The sequence below is a fragment of the Anolis carolinensis genome, chromosome 1 (assembly GCF_035594765.1).
Source record: "Anolis carolinensis isolate JA03-04 chromosome 1, rAnoCar3.1.pri, whole genome shotgun sequence".
In the NCBI taxonomy this organism is placed as follows: domain Eukaryota; kingdom Metazoa; phylum Chordata; class Lepidosauria; order Squamata; family Dactyloidae; genus Anolis; species Anolis carolinensis.
Genome location: NC_085841.1, coordinates 26,027,318 through 26,048,019, shown reverse-complemented (window position 1 = coordinate 26,048,019; position 20,702 = coordinate 26,027,318). Strand labels below are relative to the sequence as shown.

The following is a 20,702-nucleotide window of genomic DNA, read 5'->3' as shown; positions in this document are numbered from 1 at the left end:
GGTCTTTGAATTCCCTGGTTTCGCTTAGAAAATGCCAGCTTGGATCACTGGTTTAAATCCATTTTCCAAAGTACACACCCTGGTAACTCCTATTAAAGACTTCTGACAATTTTTATTAGTCAACATAGACAATAGTGGATTAAATAGATAATTTATTCCAAGTTACAATAAGGGAGTTTCATGGAACTGCTTCCCTATCTTGTATCTAAAAGTTCTTTACCACAAAATGATTTATTTTCTTCATTCTCTTCTGCATCTACGGGATTATTCGATAACTGCTACATGGTTGTTACCATAATTTTTTATACTTTAAAACAAGTTACAACACATACCTTGTACAGCTGCAAAGTCATTAATGGATCCCATATAACAGAGTCCTTAACTAAATCCTGCTTAGATTTTGTTTGCTGCATTTTATGGGCTCCCTGGGCGCTTTCATATATTCGGCAGAACAACTTTTAAAAGAGAAATAGAAAACACCACCCAGTTAGAAACACTGTAGATAATATCACAGCTTATGTCATGTTTGGAGAAGAAAGACAAAGCACATCATTAAATCTGGCTTGCAGAGAATTTTAGTAAATTTCAGCAAAGAGGTTTGACATGCTCCTTTTCCTATTCACAATTCAAGTTTACCTTTTTTAGTAGGGAACAAATCTGCTGCCTCACTGCTGGAGACTGGCTGTTCAAGTTGTATCTAATAAAAAACTGTATGAGTTGCATTTCTTCAAGGGAGATTGTTTCTGTGCTGCGATGACTCTCACAGAGCACACCCAAAGCATCTATCCGTACCTTTAAAAACAAAAGAATCAAGAGCTGAAAATGAAGCCTGCTTTTTCACAGCAGTTAATCATTTTAAAAGTAAAAACATCACATACAGCAGCCCCCTCCCCCAATATGCAGAGATGTACCTGATCATGTTGATGGACTAAGCCTTGTTTTATACATCCAATGGATACTAGGCCACCATGCATTATGTCTGTAAACTGTAAGTGCCCATGAGCTCTGGCTGTCCTCAGGCAGGCCATCAAGGCTCCAAGTGCACCTCTGGTACTGCAAGATCCTAAAAAAAACAAAAACAAATATATATTCACTGGCAAAAAAATTATGATACTCCTGAGCCTCCTTTCTATTCTGCTAAATACATCCACAAAAATAATTTCCTTTTTCTCTCCACAAAGGAGAATTATGTCTCCTTTGCGAAGAGAAAAAGTGGAGTATAAATAAGCATCATCATCATCTCCTTTAGTCTATTGTTTTCTAAAATCAAACAATAATATGATGACTAAGTACGATGGAATCCAAACACATGGCCATGTTAGTCTGGATCAATACGCAAAAGGTTCTTCTAGCACCTTTAAGACTAACTGAAGCCCCTTCTACACCGCCATATAAAATCCAGATTACCGTAACTGCTTTGAACTGAACTATATGGCAGTGTGGACTCATATAATCCAGTTCAAAGCAGATAATGTGGATTATCGCTTTGATAATCTGGATTATATGGCAGAGTAGAAGGGGTCTCAGTCTCAAAGGTGTTAGATTAAGATCCTTTTGCATACAACACCTAAAGCAGGTCCTTGGCCTTTAAAACTCACACTAGTTAGCGTACAGGATGTGAAATTAATAAAACAATTCAAAAGCAGACCATTTATGAAAGCCACCATTTGTGACTCCTTAAAAATTATCTTCTATTTTCTGTATTGTATTGAAATAGCACAGGTTATGAAGTCCAGATGTTTGGGAAGGAATGCTTTATCTTTCATGCTGCTAACAGAAAGAATTATATCTCTTTGGGAAGAGATCTGGAAAAAAATACACAGCGGCAACAGATATAAGAGAAAATTGGTATAAGATGTAGTTCCATTGGTATTATACCCCAGACAGATTAGCAAAATTCACCAAAAAGAACTGTAAATTATGCTGGAAATGTGTGTGTGTGTGGGGGGGGGGGAATAGGAACCTTCTTTCACCAATGGACATGTGGGAAAATCAAAGAATTTTGGAAGACAATTCACCAAATGACACAAAAGATGATAGGAACCAAATTCAAATTAAAACCAGAAACGTACCTACTAGGATTCTCAAACTCAATATTAAAGAAAAATTATGATAGAATACTATTTTACATTAGCACTGCAGCTAGATTGACCTTAGCAAGAGTTTGGAAAAGAAAAGAACCTCCGAATTCTAACCAAAATATTGGACATTATACAAATGGACATTTTGACACAAAAAATAAGAGAAGGGAAAAATAAGACTGATTGGACAAACGTTATAAAATTCCTGAGAAAAAGAAAAATGGATCTTATGATAGATCTGTCTTGTATATAGAAGTGAGCTAATGGAAAGGAGGCTAGAGAAAATGACAAAAGTTAAAGGAAAACAAAAAAGAGTCTCCGAAGCACAGATGGGAAGTCAAACAGCACTTCATTTTTTTATTATTATTTTTCTTCTCCTCTTTTTTTCACTCCCTGTCTCTCTTCTCACCATTCTTTACTACTTGCTTTTTGTTTTCCCACTTTTGCTATATCTACACTTACAAGAAATAAATAAAAATTATTATGCAGAAAGGATTATAAATAATATAACATCATAGTATAGTGAATACACTGAACTGCAGTTTCATATTCCTTATCTACATTCCTTGCATATCCTTGCTTAGAACAGAATACAACAGAACTGTACTCTGTAAACAAGTCAATATAATATACTTTTGTACTGGAAAGAGTCAAGAGTGGGAGAAAATTTATTGTGCATCTTTAACAAAAGTGTGCTGCTCTGAATTGTTAAATAAAACAAAATACATCACTGTAAAATAGTTAACAATATGACATTTACTTTGTTTTTATGTAAGTATGAAAAAGGGAATTTTCAGCTATATTTGCTGTCATAAAAGAACACTCTTGTTATTCATGCTCTGAATCGGAGTTTGGAATTTCCTACACTATACTTTCTAACAAAACTGTGTCAGAATACGATAGCATCATCATTATCACACATTCAGACACCTTATATACAAGATATTAAAGTCTGGTCTTACCGACATTACATTCTGCCGATGTCCAAAGGATTTTGAACATGTAGTTCATGCTTTCAGGGCTACATTTCAGCAATTTTGGTAGATAATAGTCTGTTACATACATGGCTTGCTCTGCATTTCCATCACACAAAATTAAAAGCAGGGGAGACACCCATGTCTCATGCCAACTGTCAATCCAGGTGTTTCCTTCCAAAATGGATGTAAGATGCCTCTTGTGATTCACAAACATGATTTCCAACAGATCACTTGCATAAGGTGCGAAAGACTGATCACTCATGACACTCAAGATCTGAGCAGGAATTGTCTTATCCATTGCTAAAATATACTCAATTCCAATACACTCCACAAGACAGCCGAGGGATGAATATTTACCTTTAACGTGCCATTCCAAACTTAGCAAGCTATCAATTAAACCCAAGAAGAAAGGATCTACTTTTACATCAACAGATCCTTTTACGGTCGCCTGATGTATTTGTAAGATATTCTTAAATATAAGTTTGGTTTGATGCCTAACAGCATCCAGAGGATGTTCCCAATGCGCATACACATAATCCAGCATTTTTCCAATTGTATCTGTGTTTCCACTAAGACTCGTCTTCAGATTTATAGAGCTTGACTGAAGAGCATCCAAAGCCGCATTCGTCCAAATAGTTACAACTCTGGAGAGGGATGCAGCCATCGCAGATTCTTTTAGCCTTCAAGGATCAAATAATAGTATGAAGTAGAAATGTTAGAACCAGCAGAGTTTGTATCCTCGATCATTTGCCAAGCATCGCAACCCTATGAAACCACTATCTCTATCCTAAGTACTGGAAAATGTATTTTCTTGTAAAGTGCTTATGTGTGCATGTAAATACTGAAAATACAGTATTTAATTGTAGTAGTTTCAACTTTGGAAATAAATGATACAAGACCATAAAATTGGTGTGAAATGGCCCCACTTCTCCATTTTATCCTACCACATGTAAAGCAGAGTTATAGTACAAGAACTCCAAAGGCAACTACTTTACTTCTCACTAACGCATAGTTAGAATGCTATTAGTCCTGAAACCATAATCTGGTCAATATCAATAATACAACGACAAAGAATGAGAATAAAGAATATGCTCATATATAGGCCATAGAATTCGGTTACTAAAATTAGAAATGAACATGTAATACAATCCCATGTTTCTATACAACAATAATTCCCATTAACGTAAACCGGAATTGATTAACTGTTCCAAATAACCTGCCAAAGCCCAACCATCTTTCCAAATCATTTCAGAATACTTGAATTATCTTCAAAAATATAATTTTTAATATGCTTTATCATGTTTTGTTAAACCCAATTTATATTTGAGTACATATTCAAACTACAACCTGAACTCTAAAAACAAATGAACCAAGTTCAATCTGAATAAATGAAATAATTGTGGGGGTGGGGGTGGGGTGGGATTTTACCGTGTACTCAAGGTCAACAAAGTCTGGGCAATATCCAAGAGCAGTTTCTCAACAATCTGCCCTGTGTTGTTGTTCTTCCAGTCTAACATAGCCAGTGCTCCATGTGAAAGGAAAAGGAGGACTGAGTCTGAAAGTGTAGCATTACACAGATTTCCACAGCTGTCCATGAACCAGGTTGGTACATCAGAACATTTCAGTTCACCACACAGCAAGTTACTGATCTGCAAAAAGCAATGTAATGTTACTGAAACCACTGCGGGGAAAAGCACAATCATGGTCCCAAAATCTGTTAGAAACATACAAGAAACGATAATGCAGCTGACAAAATTCTATGATGACCTACATCTCAGTTTTGACTAGGTGATGTTATATAAAAACATGGTATAGGGGGGAAAAGAGGGGGAGGGAAGAAATGTGGAGCAACTTTAAGACAAATTTGTTATTATTTTACCATGAGCAAACATGATATACACCTACTTCTTCAGACGCAGCACTGAATGATTTTAAAGCTTCATGTACAAAGTGTATGTATGTATACAGTCACGGGAAAAGGATAGAATGTAATAGCACCCAGAAAAGTGCAAAGTATGACCCTTTCCTATATTTACAAAGGGTTGCGCAAAGTGATACATGTCCTTCAGAACTTTATAGTGATTACTTGGGGTTGATGTGTGAGAGCAATAATTCAACTTAATCCAGGTTCAAAACACTTTGAGAAGATTATTTTTGTTATATGTGCAACAGCAAAGGTTCTTCATATATGTATTGTGCCATAAAATCATTGTCTTTCTTCACAACTCTGCTAATGAACTGGAATTTATTAACATTATTCACTTCAGCAGTTTCTCTTTCCTTTGTAATTTCCTTATTCAAGGACCGTGAACTCTAAATCCCATTCAGTATGTGCAGGAAGATTGATACATTCTGCAACTGGTTTTGGGATACTGCCATTTCTAATGTCAGACTTCTGACAAACCTCTTGCAGAGAGATTGCTCTGTTTGTCTAATGGAGAATTATATGGGCTTCAAACTATAGGAAAGAAGATTCCACCAGATAATCCACATTGTCTGCTTCAAATTAGATAATCCTCATTGGGTACCGCAATTTAAGGGAGATGTTGACAAGCTGGAATGTGTCCAGAGGAGGGTGACTAAAATGATCAAGGGCCTGGAGAACAAGCCCTATGAGGAGCTGCTTAAAGCACTGGGCATGTTTAGCCTGTAGAAGAGACGATTGAGAAGAAACATGATAGCCATGTATAAAATTTGTGAGGGGAAGTCATGGGGCGAGGGAGCAAGCTTGTTTTCTGGTACCCTGGAGACTGGAACACGGAACCATGGCTTTAAACTACAGGAAAGGAGATTCCACCTGAACATTAGGAAGAACTTCCTCAATGTGAGAGCTGTTCAGCAGTACAACTCTCTGCCCCAGCGTGTGTGGAAGGCTTTTAAACAGAGGCTGGATGGCCATCTGTCAGGGGTGCTTTGAATGCAATTTTCCTGCTTCTTGGCAGAATGGGGTTGAATTGGATGGCTCACGGGGTCTCTTCCAACTCTATGATTCTATGATTCTACTAGGAAAAGATAACATTCATCACATTGGAGTAGGAGAACCTGTGTATGATGTTATTGGTCCATGTAATATTGTTCCCAGAGTAGATCTGGAAACAAAGTTGGCATCTGGCTTTGTGGCCGGGTCTTGTTCATATATTACAATCCATGTTTTTTATCCTGTTGTAAGTTAAGTAGTTAAACCAGACTGTATTCATATTTATTAAGAAGAGTGCAATCCTATACACCTCTAGAAGCCTCATCCATGAGAACCACCACTCCACTTGATGTTCCTCCAGCAGCAGCAAGGGTGTCCCTCTGGGCAGCTAAACCTTGTAATTCTAACTGGATAGCCCCCCCATGAGGGTCCTCCTCCAGGGGCAAACCAAGAATGGGCAATTTGGAAGTCCCTAAACAGACTCAGAAGCGGAGTGGGCAGATCTAAAGACAAGTTGGCAAGGTGGCACTACCTGGAGGAATCCTCCACCTTGTGTGACTGTGGAGCCGGACAAACAGTTGTGTATGTATGCTTGCCCACAATGTCCTGCCTCATGTATGGAGGAGGAGTTGTTTAAAGCTACGGACAATGCAGTTGCTGTTGCCCGCTTTTGGTCTAAAACTATTTAGTTGCTTGTGATTTCCTCTTTTTTCATCACTTTAAAATTTATTTGTTATGCAATGCTTTTGACATGAAATAAATAAATTGGATACAATGGGTCTTAGCATAGGTTTGCTCTGCACATCCTCTCAAGTTTCTTCTACTTGGGATTAACAGTTGGACGTAGACCTAAAATGCTTCAGAATGTGGAAAAATTATTAACTGTGGTAATAAAATTCTAAGGTTGCAGCCCTGTCTTCATTTATCCAGGTCGTGGTCTCACTGAAACTTGCAAGACTTATTCTTGAATAGTATTTGTTGGAACTAACCAACACTGAAACGACAGTTATATTTTTAGGTCATTTTCTCTCTGCAACAATCAAGTTAATGTATTCTGATCACATTTATAAACTGATTTTAATTTTTTTCTATTGAAAAGGAAATACTCACCAAACATGGTAGTTGTTCAGCTGGTTCAAACATATTTTTAATAAAAAGAACAACAGCCAATCCTGCTGTAGTCTGAACTGTCTGTAAGAGATCTTCTATAAAATGAGAATACACAGTAATATTAGAAAAAAAATTAAGTGGCATCCTTGTTTTTCTAGAAGTCATTCCTAACATGTGTATGTATGTGCATTCAAATCAGAAATTCTTTTATTGTTCCTGCACAGTAGAATGGGGTTGGACTACATGGCTCTTGTGGTCTCTTCCAACTCCATGATTCTAAGTCATCTACCAACATATGGCAACCACATTAATTTTATGGCAATCTTATTGTTGCTCCATCCATTACACCAACCCAACAAAGTGCAGTAACAAAAAGGAGATGAGGGGACAAACTGAGTACTCCTAGACAAGATACAAGAGTCAGAGAAACTAGAAAGCCTAAGTGAACATTTCTGACCTATAAGCAATTCACCCAATTTGTTTAACATATTAAATGTGCCTGTATTATGAACATAAAAAATACCATAGATTCTTGCTGCAGATTAGACTCATATTTCCAGAAGATGGTACTTAAACTAAAGAAATATTTTCTATCAGAAACAAATATGACAGTTCTTAAAGGGACACCTGCGGAAATCCAAAGTAGTTTTTCCACAAACAGAGTAACTCCTTTCATTTGAAGAAGAGACACACACACTCTGTCATTTACAGCAATATAAGAGGTTTTACGCCAGTTAAATCTGCCCTTGCAACCTCCAACATCAGCTCACATATTGTTCCAGGGGTCCTCTATCCATCCTTGCAGTCTACACTTCATGAGGAATAGTGAGTGGACTAAAAAGAAATGGACAAAAACCACCACGACCGCCACTCCCAGGAGTGAAATCATGATTAATTGATTCCAGTCAGGAATATTTACAACTGTGATATGTTCTCCATATGAAGACTTATATCCCAGATTTGAGTTGTATTACTTCACATATTAATTTTATAGCAAAGCAAGACAATCCTCTTCCAAATTGAGTAGTGCTTAATTGTTTTTGGTTTTTTTGGAAATGGATAGGTAACATGAACAAGGGCAATACTTACCTTTATTTAAGAAGCATATAAAAGTAGTCAGTAGTCCACACATAATTTGCCAAGCAGGACAATCCAATCTCTTCCAAGTATTTTCCTGAACATTTTCTTCAATTTTTTGTATCAATATCATTGAAACTTTAACACCCATCAGCAAATCATGCATCAAGCGAGTCTGAGCAATGCGGTTTCCTCTGAGCTTTCTTTTTAAAAAATCAAATCAAATTATTGTGTTAGACTCTTAATTTAAAAAATATAAAACCCTGCAAACCTATATTTAAACATTGGATGAAACACTGCATAGTTATATTTCCACTGCAAAATTTGGTCCTATTCTCCTCATTAAAGGCCTCTTTGTTCCTTCCAAAATCCATCACATAGTCACCCAAGACAGGTGGCAAAGAGGAAATTTCAGCTCCACAGGATAGAGGGGCTAAATTGAACCAGATGTCTATTTCCACGTACTTTGTTCTTAACTACAAGCAAGTCAACTTCGATCTATGACAGCCCATATTGTGTCCTCACAGTGGCCTCTTCCCCAAAATGTAGGTTATTATCAGGACAATCAGATGTTGTGGCACAGCAATTTCTTTCACAGCAAACTGTAATTTCTCATGAATCACACAATCATGGCTTTGCTCTTAGGTTGATTTTCTTCTTAAATTGTCTGATGTGCTTCCAATGAATATATGTATCCAATATATGTTTGCACTATAATAGTAATGCCTCTTTCTTTTCTTAACCTACCTTGGTGCTTTGGCATTTCTCACTGCTTATACTGTATCTTAAATGTCTTTTTTTGTAAAAAGCTAAACATTACTTTATAGGGGAAATCAATGCCACATCTCAGTGGAGGTGTCCCTAGATGCAACTTGTTTCCTACTACCAGACCATTTATTACTTCTGAACTTTTTACAAATAGTGTTTCCTAGTGTCTCTTCTTCAACAACTGGAATGTACAACTCTATTGGTAAGTCATGCTGGTGATACCAACTTTAGGTCTGAATTTTCTTTTAATTGCTCTTTTTGTTATCTTTTGTTGCCTGCTTCTTTACATTGTTTACAATACAAGTCCAATTTGTTCTGTGCACAAGTCATTGTGTCCAGGGTTTTTTTCAGCACCTTTTACCTTTGCATTTCAAAACTGTTTTGTCAAATGGGGTTCTTTTCCATAAAGCAAAAGTGACTTCAAGAAACCTTGGTACTACTCCTCCCCTTTAGGAAAGTGAAGGGAGAGAAAAATACTTCCTTCCACAGAGAATCCCATATTAGGAGGAAGGCAGGATATACATTTATATAATTATTTAAATAAATAACATATCCTTTTATGCTCCCACATGGCATTTTGCACATCTAATTTTATATTCAGCAGCACTCACCTACTTTCTTCCTCTATTTCATGTATAGACCTCTGTAGAAATCGAAGAACTGTGAAATTACAGTTGGAAAAATAAACAGAAAACATTATTTGATATAAGAAACCGATTTTATATTAAAGCTATCTTATAAATCTACACATTTATTCATTTGACACTTTATTCCATGGGCCCAGCCCACTTCTAAAGTAGCTGGGTGTCTGCCAAAAACAGTTTTTTAACTCCTTTGTTTCTTTAATCTACTTTATTAACCTTTTAAAAATATATATACCGTATGCTGATGATTGCAAGATGCGCCCCTCCCCCTTTTTTTGGGAGCTCTGATTTTGGAAAAACAGGAGGACCTCCATTGCATTCAAACCCCTCTTTCAAGATCAGCATACTTTTTAAACCACTTTTTTAAAAACCAATAGGGATAATGAATTTCTCGCTTGAACTGAAACAATCATGCCATCAGCAATGCACAAACTTTAAAAAAAATCTGCGATTCTAGGACACCGTTAATTCCAAAATTCACCCTTAATTTGGGGAAATTAAAAGTAAAAAAAATCAGCCAGAGGAATGGTGGAAAAGGTACAGTCCTCTGAGATATAGGAGAGATATACAGTGGGCTTGTCATATCCACAGATGTTTGGTTCCATGAAGGAATCCACACGGATACGAAAAATAACATGGAGGATCATGCCCCTTATTATTAAATAGCAGGGGAGTTGAAATTGCAGGTGCGGAGCCCATTGATCCAGACAGCCCACCTCATGTGGCTCCTGGACCATCAGTTGCTACTCATCCTTGCAATGAATACTGTAGTTGCATTGGCTGAGTAACCTGCGTATGCTTGCCAGTTCCAGAATGTAGTTCAAGGGAGCATTACAAAAATAAAGTACTAAGAGAATGCGTTTATAACTAGCTCTGATCAGTTAAATATGTCATATCCATACCCTAGGATTTGCATTAGATTCAATTGGAAACGATGTGGATTGGATGATGAACCAGGATCAGGGGAAGGTAGCCACTGGCAAAATCCTTCTCCCACTTGCATAGTAGAAAAGCGAAGATAGACATTTATGAATATAAGGCTTTTGCATCCCATGCACATTGCATTTAAATGATTACTATGTTAAATGCAAATCTTGGTCCCTTTTGCTATAGTCAACATGTTTCAGGTCTCGTTTTAAAACTTTTGAAAACTATTGGAAGTAGGAATCTTTTCTATTACCAGTAAACCTACTAAAAGAGAAAAATACATGACTCATAATCACATGTTTAAAATGTTTTAATTTTACTATTAAAATATTTCTTAGTGTAGAAATACCAAGAATTTACCTTCTTCTAACAGGATGTTCACACATGATTTGCCTGAAATGTTAAAAGAATATATTTTAGCAGCATTTACAGACCATATCTATATAAATTATTTTTAAAATTGACCAAAGTCCCCAAAAGTGAAAAAGGTATCATACCTATGTGAAAATTTTCCATACAGAAAGCAAGGTTGTCCATAGTTTTTCTATACTGGGACAGATCTGTAGTTTTTAATTCCTCCTCTAGGCAAGCCACAAAACTCAGTGTAGCTTCCTGAATAAGAGGTTCTGGGTATCCATTTAAGGAGCTGTAGTTGAAGAGAAATATTAAATAATCTGAGAGGTAATTAATAAAAGCTTTCAAATTAATAAACATCCAATTTGATCCAATATTTACATTTTTTCGGAGCAACTTGAAAAATTGCAAGTTGCTTCTGGTGTGAGAGAATTGGCTGTCTGCAAGGACGTTGCCCAGGGGACGCCCAAATATTTTGATGTTTTACCATACTGTGGGAGGCTTCTCTCATGTCCCCACATGGAGCTGGAGCTGATAGAGGGAGCTGATCCACGCTCTCCCCAGGTTGAATTTGAACCAGCAACCTTCAGGTCAGCAACCCGACCTTTAAGTCATCAGTCCTGCCAGCACAAGGGTTTAATCCACTGTGCCACTGGGGGCTCCTCATCCAATATTTACATGCTACCACCACTGCCCATCTGATCAAAATGCTCCAGATTAAATTGAAAAGGAAAACAGAAGTTGGCAAGAAAAAATAAGGACAGCTGGAATATTTGTTTATAAAAGAGAACACATATTTGGTATAGAAAAAAAACTTTGAATAATGGAAAGAATCAGTTAATACAGGCAGCTTTTTTAGAGGTACAAGCTGTCCCACAAACATTACCTTGCCAACACTTTCTTCAAAGGATTCTTTATATCCAAAGATAAAAATATACATCCCAAAATATCTAAGCAGCTTTTAACCATAGGATCGTATAAACTATTCACATCCATCTTCTCTAATAAAGGCACAATCTATAAATAAAAGAAGTTGCACACTTAATAAATTGTGTTATATATTATATCCTCTTAAGCTTACAAACTGAATTTAAAATAAATCTACCGTAAGTATGTGATCTACTATATAGTTAATGGGCATCAGAAAAAACAAGTAACAGGAGAGACACCTGGTGCATCATATTGCAGCATGGAGTGCTCTTGTGATGCAGCCAGTCATGCCTTCTACTTCATTAAAATATTTTATTCCATTTCTCTTTCCCCTTAAAATTTTTCTGTCTTCTTACCCCCAGATATTCACTATCATTGAGCATATCTCTTCTTCACTGTGCTACAAAGTTTTACCATCTTACCATAATCTGTTTTTCTACTCCTGAAATTCTCCCAAGCATACAAGAGATATATCTTCTCTTGTACTCTTAGTAACCCACTTTTAACTGCCAACCTTAAGAAATGGGGCTACAAAGTGGAGTCCACAACATGCGAATGTGAAGAAGAGTAAACCACAGACCACCTACTATAATGCAGTTTGAGCTCTGCTACATGCACAATGGAGGACTTTCTTACAGCAACACCAGAGGCACTCCAAGTGGCCAGTTACTAGACAAAGAGCATTTAGTATAATGCCAAGTTTTTTTAACTTTGTGTTTTCAAATACATTACAACTTGTATCCTCAGCTCGCTTCTGACATGATAAATAAACAATTGCCATATAAGCTATCAGTTTTCTGTTAGAATATGGACTGAAATTAATAAAATTGCTGCTCCGGTTTGACTTGCTGCTCATGAATGATTCTACTGATACTTCCCAAGAAAATTACTCAAAATAAACTTGCATATGAATCCAAACAGAATTCTCATGCAGAAAAAAATCCAATATTTTGATGAAAATCAATGGATGAATAGCAAAGCCTTTTCAGTTATACCTATTTTGTACAACTTAAAAATACAGATAAACAAATAAATATTGCAATGTAGTGCAAATATAAGAATAGAGCAAGCAAAATACGAATGTTCTGAGCTGTAAAGAAAAAAAATAATGATCAGAGACCAGGTAGAACTGAGTGACAGAAATCACAATAGTACACAAAGATTAGTACAGAGAAGACTTTAAAAAATGATTTAAAAAGCAAAAAACCCCACAAAAAATATCAAAACAGAAACCTCACATCCTACCCCACAATCCACCCCTACCAACATGACCAGCCAACCACCACCCCCCTATTTAAAATATAAAAAGCTAAACTAACACAATAAAATATAAAACTACACCACACACACACACTTAATAAAACACACTCTTTAAAACACAACTGAGTTTTTCCCTCCTCAAGCAAAGGCAACTATCAATTACATATATTTCTTGTTCTATATAATTTTATTTCAGCTTCTGCTAAGCATAAAACAAAATATTTAAAACAGATTAATAATTTGGAGTACAAATCATATTAACAATGTATCAATTTCAGCTAGAATTCCAATTCTTATAAATTTTAATAAATTCATCTTAAGATTACTACTTTAATATCAGAGCAGATTTTGAATCATGTTGACCTGTCATTACTTCAGCTTCAACTATTCCTAGCTTATGAAATCAGCTTTAATTAGAAAATGAAGTTTTAGCAATTTTTTAAAATATTCTGACCTTCACATATTTCCCAATTACTACTTTTTATTACAATTAATAAAATCAAACCTGTTTGATATAATGGATTTGCTGGATGCCATCATTCAACTGCGCGCAGCGCAACAAAACAGAAGCTAGATTTTGGCCTTCAGCATCTGCAAAAGCTGTACATAAAGAAAGAAAGAAATGTCTTCAATGCTGCATCAACACATGTATACAGGCAGCTGCCGAATTATAAACACCCAACTCATAGTTAATATGGGGGGGGGGGGGGGGTGAGATAATAGGAAGTGAGCAAGATTCACTCCAATTATCACAGGGACAGAAAGTGAGGAGAAATCTTCTGAACAAGCACACAGGCAGCAAAACAAACACCACAGGGGTGTTAACCCTTTCCTGTGATATCCAAAACTCTCTCTGTGTGTGTGTGTGTGTGTGTATTTAGCTGGAGTTACACTTAAAAATGTACCTGTTTTGACTTAGTAACACATTCAACTTAAGAACAAACCTGCAGAAACTGTCTTGCTCGTAACTTGGGGACTGCCTGTATTACAAAAGATGCCCTATGTACTTTGTTATATTCTGCCACAATTTACACAGGCAGAAAAAACCTATGCGGATAACTGTAGATTCAGCTTCAGTGAACACACTTAAGGGAAACACAAAACAAATGAATGGTATTGCATATGGAACAAATATACGTAAAATATGTGAAAAAAGTACTATAATGCAAATGAAGTGCAATAATCAAAATACTTGTCCTTGACAAGAGACATGCCAGGCAAGCATTAACACAAATAGAGGAATTTTTTTGTAACATAGTACAGTAGTTGCATGGTTTTTGTACATATATTTCCATTTATCATGGCCAGGCATTTTGATATTAACTATCCGATTGGAATATAGTATTGTGCATTTATTTCGTTTGATTTTATTTCCAATTACATGTATACAGTACTTTTATCAATCCCAATTTCTCATGTGTTTTGTTTCCGGTTTGGCTCAAAAACCAAAAGAGTTGATGATTACTTTTAAATAGGATAAAGAACAAGGCAATGCCCTCCTGCTGCTGTGACAAGAGGCTGTTCTTGCTAAAATCCTCATTTTAATGCAATTATAACCGTGGATTCAAATTGCAGAAGAAGAGATTCCACCTAAACATTAGGATGAACTTCCTGATGGTAAGAGCTGTTCAACAGTGGAATATCCTGCATCAGAGTGTGGTGGAATCTCCTTCTCTAAAGGCTTTTAAGCAGAGAACGGATGACCATCTGTCACTAGCCTAGTTTCCAATATACCCCACAATTTCTGAGGATGCCTGCCATAGATGTGGCTGAAATGTCAGGAGAAAATTCTTCTGGAACATGGCCATACAGCCCGGAAAATTCACAGCAACCCACTATTTTGATTGTGTTTTCTGTAGCAGGGGATTGACGGGATGCCCTTGTGGTCTCTTCCAACTCTTTTATTCTATTATCTCGAATTAAAAATTATTAATAAAACACATAGGTACATGCTCCCATTCTGAAACAAACCCAGCACAGTTTGGAAATCTATATAGAGCAGCTTCTGCAGATGGAAGGCAAGGAAGGCCATTTTTTGAAATACAAAAACTTTACAGGAAGAAAAGAATTTTAATAGGCATGCACATTTTGAAGTCCATTGAGGTTTATAGGACAATTTTTGGAACTACAAACAAACAACATTCCAAAAACTGTCCTATCGATCTCTATGGAGTCAAAGTTCGCATATCCCTTCTGTCACTTTACTCAGAAAAGGGAATGTTTTCTTTTTTATCAGAATTAAGGTATGGAACCCCCGATGGCGTAGGGGATTAAAGCCTTGTGACTTGAAGGTTGGGTTGCTGACCTGAAGGTTACCAGGTTCTAATCCAACCCAGGGAGAGCGCGGATGAGCTCCCTCTATCAGCTCCAGCTCCATGTGGGGACATGAGAGAAGCCTCCCATAAGGATGATAAAAACATCAAAACATCTGGGCGTCCCCTGGGCAATATCCTTGCAGATGGCCAATTCTCTCACACCAGAAGCGACTTGCAATTTCTCAAGTCGCTCCTGACACAGAAAAAAAAGAAAGAATTAAGGTGTAATAGGATTGCTGTGAGTTTTCCGGGCTGTATGGCCATGTTCCAGAGGCATTCTCTTCTGATGTTTCGTCTGCATCTATGGCAGGCATCCTCAGAGGTTGTGAGCTATATTGGAAACTAGGCAAGAAGAGTTTATATATCTGTGGAAAGTTCAGGGTGGGAGAAAGAACTCTTGTCTGTTTGACGCAGTTGATGTAGCTATTGGCCACGTTGATTAGCATTTAATGGCAATGCAGCTTCAAAGCTTGGCTCTTTCCTGCATGGGGGAATACTTTGTTAGGAGGTATTAGCTGGTCCTGATTGTTTTCTGTGTGGAATTTCTGTGTGGAATTTTTGAGTGTTGTTCTTTATTTACTGTCCTGATTTCAGCATTTTTTAATACTGGTAGCCAGATTTTGTTCATTTTCATGGTTTCCTACCTTCTATTAAAATTGTCCACATGCTTGTGGATTTCAATCGCTTCTCTGTGTAGTCTGACATTGGTAGTTGTTAGAGTGATCCAGCATTTCTGTGTTCTCAAAAAATATGCTGCGTCCAGGTTGGTTCATCAAGTGCTCTGCTATGGCTGAATTCTCTGGTTGAATTAGTTTGCAGTGCCATTCATGTTCAATCCAGTCAACCCAGGTTTTTGAATTTATATTTTTACTAACATTTCATGAGTTATGCATGAGCATATACAGCACTTCCTATGTCATGCTAGATAGGTAGGGAAATGTCTCAAAGGTACCCTCAATAATTCTTTAGGAAAAGTTGTACAAATCAAATGTTCTGAAATGCTTTCCTTTTAATGTAATCATCAATGCAGAAACTTTTCTTTCAAAATGGGATGTGAAGAGCTCATAAACCACTGTGCATAAAAAGAATGGATTTTTCTTTTAACTTAAAAGATATCATAAAGGGGAATGAATTTAAAAAGTCATTATGGTACCGCTGAAATATGTCTAGAGAGACAAATTAAACAACTTAATTATACTTACAGCTAAGTCTTTCAAGCTTCTGGTGATCAAGAACAAAGGCATCAACTTGCATCTCTTTCTTCTTTTTAAAAACCATTTTAACAGATTAAAGAACTACCTACTTGAAAAAAACACAATGACACTTAGCACCAACACTATTATAAATGCAGTTTAAAAGTAAAGATTTTTCCGTCTCAGTTCAACGCAGTTTTACAAAACATTTGTTCCAGTTCGTTCTTACATAACTGTGCAAGAAGTTTGGAAAAGATTTTCATCCATTGTTCTCTTTAAAAAAAAATATTTCACTGAAGTGCATATACCTGATCACAAACTTTTGACACTCTGGTAATGTGGCTTGCAACAGAACCTGACTTTACGAATAGTAAAACCCACAGAAGAGGATTGTGTGTGTATGTGTGTGTGTGTGTACAGAACCTAAACTCAGGGCCCTTCCACACTGTCATAAAACCCAGGTTTTCTGCTTTAAATTGGATTATATGAGTCCGCACTGGCACTGTTTATCTGGGATAAACAGAAAACCTGGGCTCAGATCCTGGGGTATAGGGCCTGTCTGGAAGGGCCCCCAGAATACCAAGGCAGAAAATCCTACAATATCTGCTTTGAACTGGATTCTGAGTCCACACTTCCATATATTCCAGTTCAAAGCATATAATGTGAGATTTCATTCCGCTGTGTGGAAGGGGCCTCAGTTGTCAACTTATGGCAATTTCATAAGCATTTTCTTAATCAAGTAATACTTAGAGATAGTTTTCTCAGTTCCTTCCTCTGAAATACATTATGACCCCCATGTCAGTGGAACTAGTAGCCACAGTTTCACTTACCTGAGTCTGAAAAAGTATGCTCTTTGCAAGCATTTTAATGTCCTCCAGCATGATTTTATGGTATGCTTCTGTCAAAAAAAGTCTATTTCAAAAAAGTTCACTATTTTCTGTAGTTTCACATTTCCATGGTAAGTCCAGGAATGTACCATGCACAGATATGAGGCTCATTATCTATACCTATACCAGTGGTTCCCAATCTTTGGGCCTCAAGGTGTTTTGGACTTCAGCTCCCACAGTTCCTAACAGCTAGTAAACTGCTGGGATTTCTGGGAGTTGAAGTCCAAACACCTGGAGGCCCAAAAGTTGGGAACCACTGCTTTAGGGTATTTAAGCCAGCTAACATGGTGGCACAGAGCATTAAATAAGTGACAAAATAGGCCAGTGCAGCCTATCTCTCATTATGAAGTGAGGTAATAGTATACTATAAACCCAACTTACTAACGCCCTGTAAGATCTCTCCAGCTACTACAAAGATAACCACCTGAAGCCTAACGCTACCAAGACACAAGTGTGTGCTTTTCATCTATATAACCGTGAAGCCAACAGAAAATTGAAAGTTACCTGGGAAGGCCAAGAGCTTGAACACTGTTCCCACTCTAAATATCTCGGCTTTGATAGACTTTATAAGCTAGCTGGCATTGCCCCCCTCCCCCCCGATGTGCAACAGGAAGTTGCTGCCAATTGTGAGAGAAATAAGGTTGAACACTGTGAAAGCCACCAACTATATGGCTATAAGCCTCCTCCCAGTAGACTTAAATCAAGGAAAAGTTTCATAAGAACCACCACTCCTCTAAATGTTTCTTCAGCAACAACAATAGTATACCTGTGAGCAGCAAAATCAGGCAATCCCAACTGGATGGCCCCCCACGAGGGTCTGCCTCCATGGGCAAACCAAGAATGGGCAACTTGGAAGTCCCTGAACAGACTCAGAAGAGGAGTGGGCAGATCAAAAGACAACCTGGCTAAATGGTACTACCCAGAAGAATCCTCCACCTTGTGTGACTGTGGAGCAGAACAAACAACTCAGCATCTGTACACTTGCCCACAATGCCCTGCCTCATGCACAGAGGAAGAATTGTTTAAACCTACAGGCAATCCGGTTGCTGTTGCCTGTTTTTGGTATAAAATTATTTAGCTGCTTGTGCTCCCTTTATTTTATCAGTTTTAAACCTATTTATGCAATGCTTTTGACACGAAATAAATAAATAAACCCTAGGACACCACAGAGTTCAGAGCTATACCTCAACATGTAAATATACAGGAGTGATAACTTTGAAAAAGGATCACATGAAAAATGAACGCCAGAATATTAACTATGCATTAAACTATTATTAGGTAAAGGTAAAGGTTTTCCCCGACATTAAATTCTAGTCAGGTCTGACTCTGGGGGTTGGTGCTCATCTCAATTTCTAAGCCAAAAAGCTGGCATGGCCAGCATGACTGCAAGGAGCGCCGTTATCATTCCCGCTGGAGCGGTACCTATTGGCCTACTCACATTTGCATGTTTTCGAACTGTTAGGTTAGCAGAAGCCGGAACTAACAGTGGTAGCACACCCCACTCCCCAAATTCGAACTCCCAACTTTTCGGTCAGCAAGTTCAGCAGCTCAGCGTTTTAACCCGGTTCAGAAAAAAACACATGGGTGGCTGAGATGGTGACATGTGTTCTTTTTGATGGTTCTGTGTACATATTTAGTGCATAACTTATTAAAAACACTGAGTATAAAACAAACCTTCAGGCTATGCAAATAAAATGCCTATGAACCATAAGTTAATATCATGTTTAGATTCAGGTTCCATCTTTATGACAACTAACACATTTTGTAGACGCAAGTAACCCACAAGGTTTCTCTTTCCCTCATTGGCAGCAGTTAAAATCCATGTAAAATGTATTGCTGATATTGCAACTGATTTGTTTTGAGTATGCTCTTATATAATTTTTTTACTAATCTAAATTTTAGTATTGTTGTTTGTTTATATCATGTTGCATTGTATTATTATCATTATTACTGTATATGCAGGATCTATGTGCAGATTGTTTATTTAATACTTTTATAGTTTTATATCGTTGCATTTTTACATTGTACAGTAGAGTCTCGCTTATCCAACGTAAACAGGCCGGCAGAACGTTGGATAAGCGAATATGTTGGATAATAAGGAGAGATGAAGGAAAAGCCTATTAAACATTAAATTAGGTTATGATTTTATAAATTAAGCACCAAAACATCATGTTATACAACAAATTTGACAGAAAAAGTAGTTCAATACACAGTAATGCTATGTAGGAATTACTGTATTTACGAATTTAGCACCAAAATATCACGATGTATTGAAAAAATTGACTACAAAAATGTGCTGGATAATCCAGAACGTCGGATAAGCGAGGGTTGGATAAGTGAGACTCTACTGTATTTTTTATTTTGTATGCGAGCCTAATCAAAGCATTAATAAACTAGTATTATATGCAACTACAGTAGAGTCTCACTTATCCAACATTCGCTTATCCAACGTTCTGGATTATCCAACGCATTTTTGTAATCAATGTTTTCAATACATCGTGATATTTTGGTGCTAAATTCGTAAATACAGTAATTACTACATAGCATTATTGAATATTGAAATACTTTTTCTGTCAAATGTGTTGTATAACATGATGTTTTGGTGCTTAATTTGTAAAATCATAACCTAATTTGATGTTTAATAGGCTTTTCCTTAACCCCTCCTTATTATCCAACATATTCGCTTATCCAACGTTCTGCCGGCCCGTTTATGTTGGATAAGTGAGACTCTACTGTATTCAAAAAGGGAAAAAAATCTAAAACACTTCTGAGCATTTCAGAGAAGGCACACTCAACCTGTAAGTAAGGGTGCATCTACACTATAGAATTAATGTGGTTTGACACCACTTTAACTGCCATAGCTTAGTGCTATAGGTAGGATCATGGGAGTTGAAGCTCTTCTTTAGCCTTCTCAGCCAAAGAATGCTAGTGCCACACCAAACTACAAATCCCAGGATTCCATAACATTGAGCAAAGGCAATGAAAGCGGCATCAAACTGCACGATTTCTATAGTGTAGACATGCATCTTCAGTTTGCCATACAATTCTTGCAAAAATCTCCCTTTGGATAGTAACTCTTAAAGGAGGCTCGCCACACCAACCCTCCCAAATTCTTACCCCGCAAGAGAGTCCAACCCGGTCCTTTCCTTCCTCTCTTGCAGGCAAATGCCAAAAAAAGGGAGGCAGAACAAGCAGGCAATTCAGGAACTGCGCTCCAGCCGGCCCGCCACGCGATTCCCTCCCAGACTCCGACTCCCAGAAG

General features: G+C 37.2%; 1 protein-coding gene across 6 annotated transcripts in view; it reads right to left on the bottom strand.

Moving 5' to 3' along the window:
- thada (THADA armadillo repeat containing) overlaps positions 1–20,702 on the bottom strand; it is a 181,835-nt gene extending 161,133 nt beyond the window's left edge. For 4 of the 6 annotated variants that reach the window (XM_062971393.1, XM_062971397.1, XM_062971402.1 and 1 more), the window contains exons 1-14: positions 20,558–20,701; positions 16,563–16,659; positions 13,551–13,645; positions 11,742–11,872; positions 10,999–11,147; positions 10,862–10,894; positions 9,542–9,590; positions 8,175–8,365; positions 7,086–7,180; positions 4,487–4,707; positions 3,044–3,738; positions 912–1,063; positions 637–792; positions 333–455 (exon numbers count right to left, since the gene is read on the bottom strand). In XM_062971393.1, coding sequence (XP_062827463.1) covers positions 333–455; positions 637–792; positions 912–1,063; positions 3,044–3,738; positions 4,487–4,707; positions 7,086–7,180; positions 8,175–8,365; positions 9,542–9,590; positions 10,862–10,894; positions 10,999–11,147; positions 11,742–11,872; positions 13,551–13,645; positions 16,563–16,638 — 2,166 coding nt within the window. In that variant the 5' untranslated portion in view covers positions 16,639–16,659; positions 20,558–20,701. Of the gene's footprint in view, positions 1–332; positions 456–636; positions 793–911; positions 1,064–3,043; positions 3,739–4,486; positions 4,708–7,085; positions 7,181–8,174; positions 8,366–9,541; positions 9,591–10,861; positions 10,895–10,998; positions 11,148–11,741; positions 11,873–13,550; positions 13,646–16,562; positions 16,663–20,557 lie in introns of all 6 variants that reach the window. The other 2 variants (XM_062971406.1, XM_062971395.1) reach the window with 2 other exon arrangements.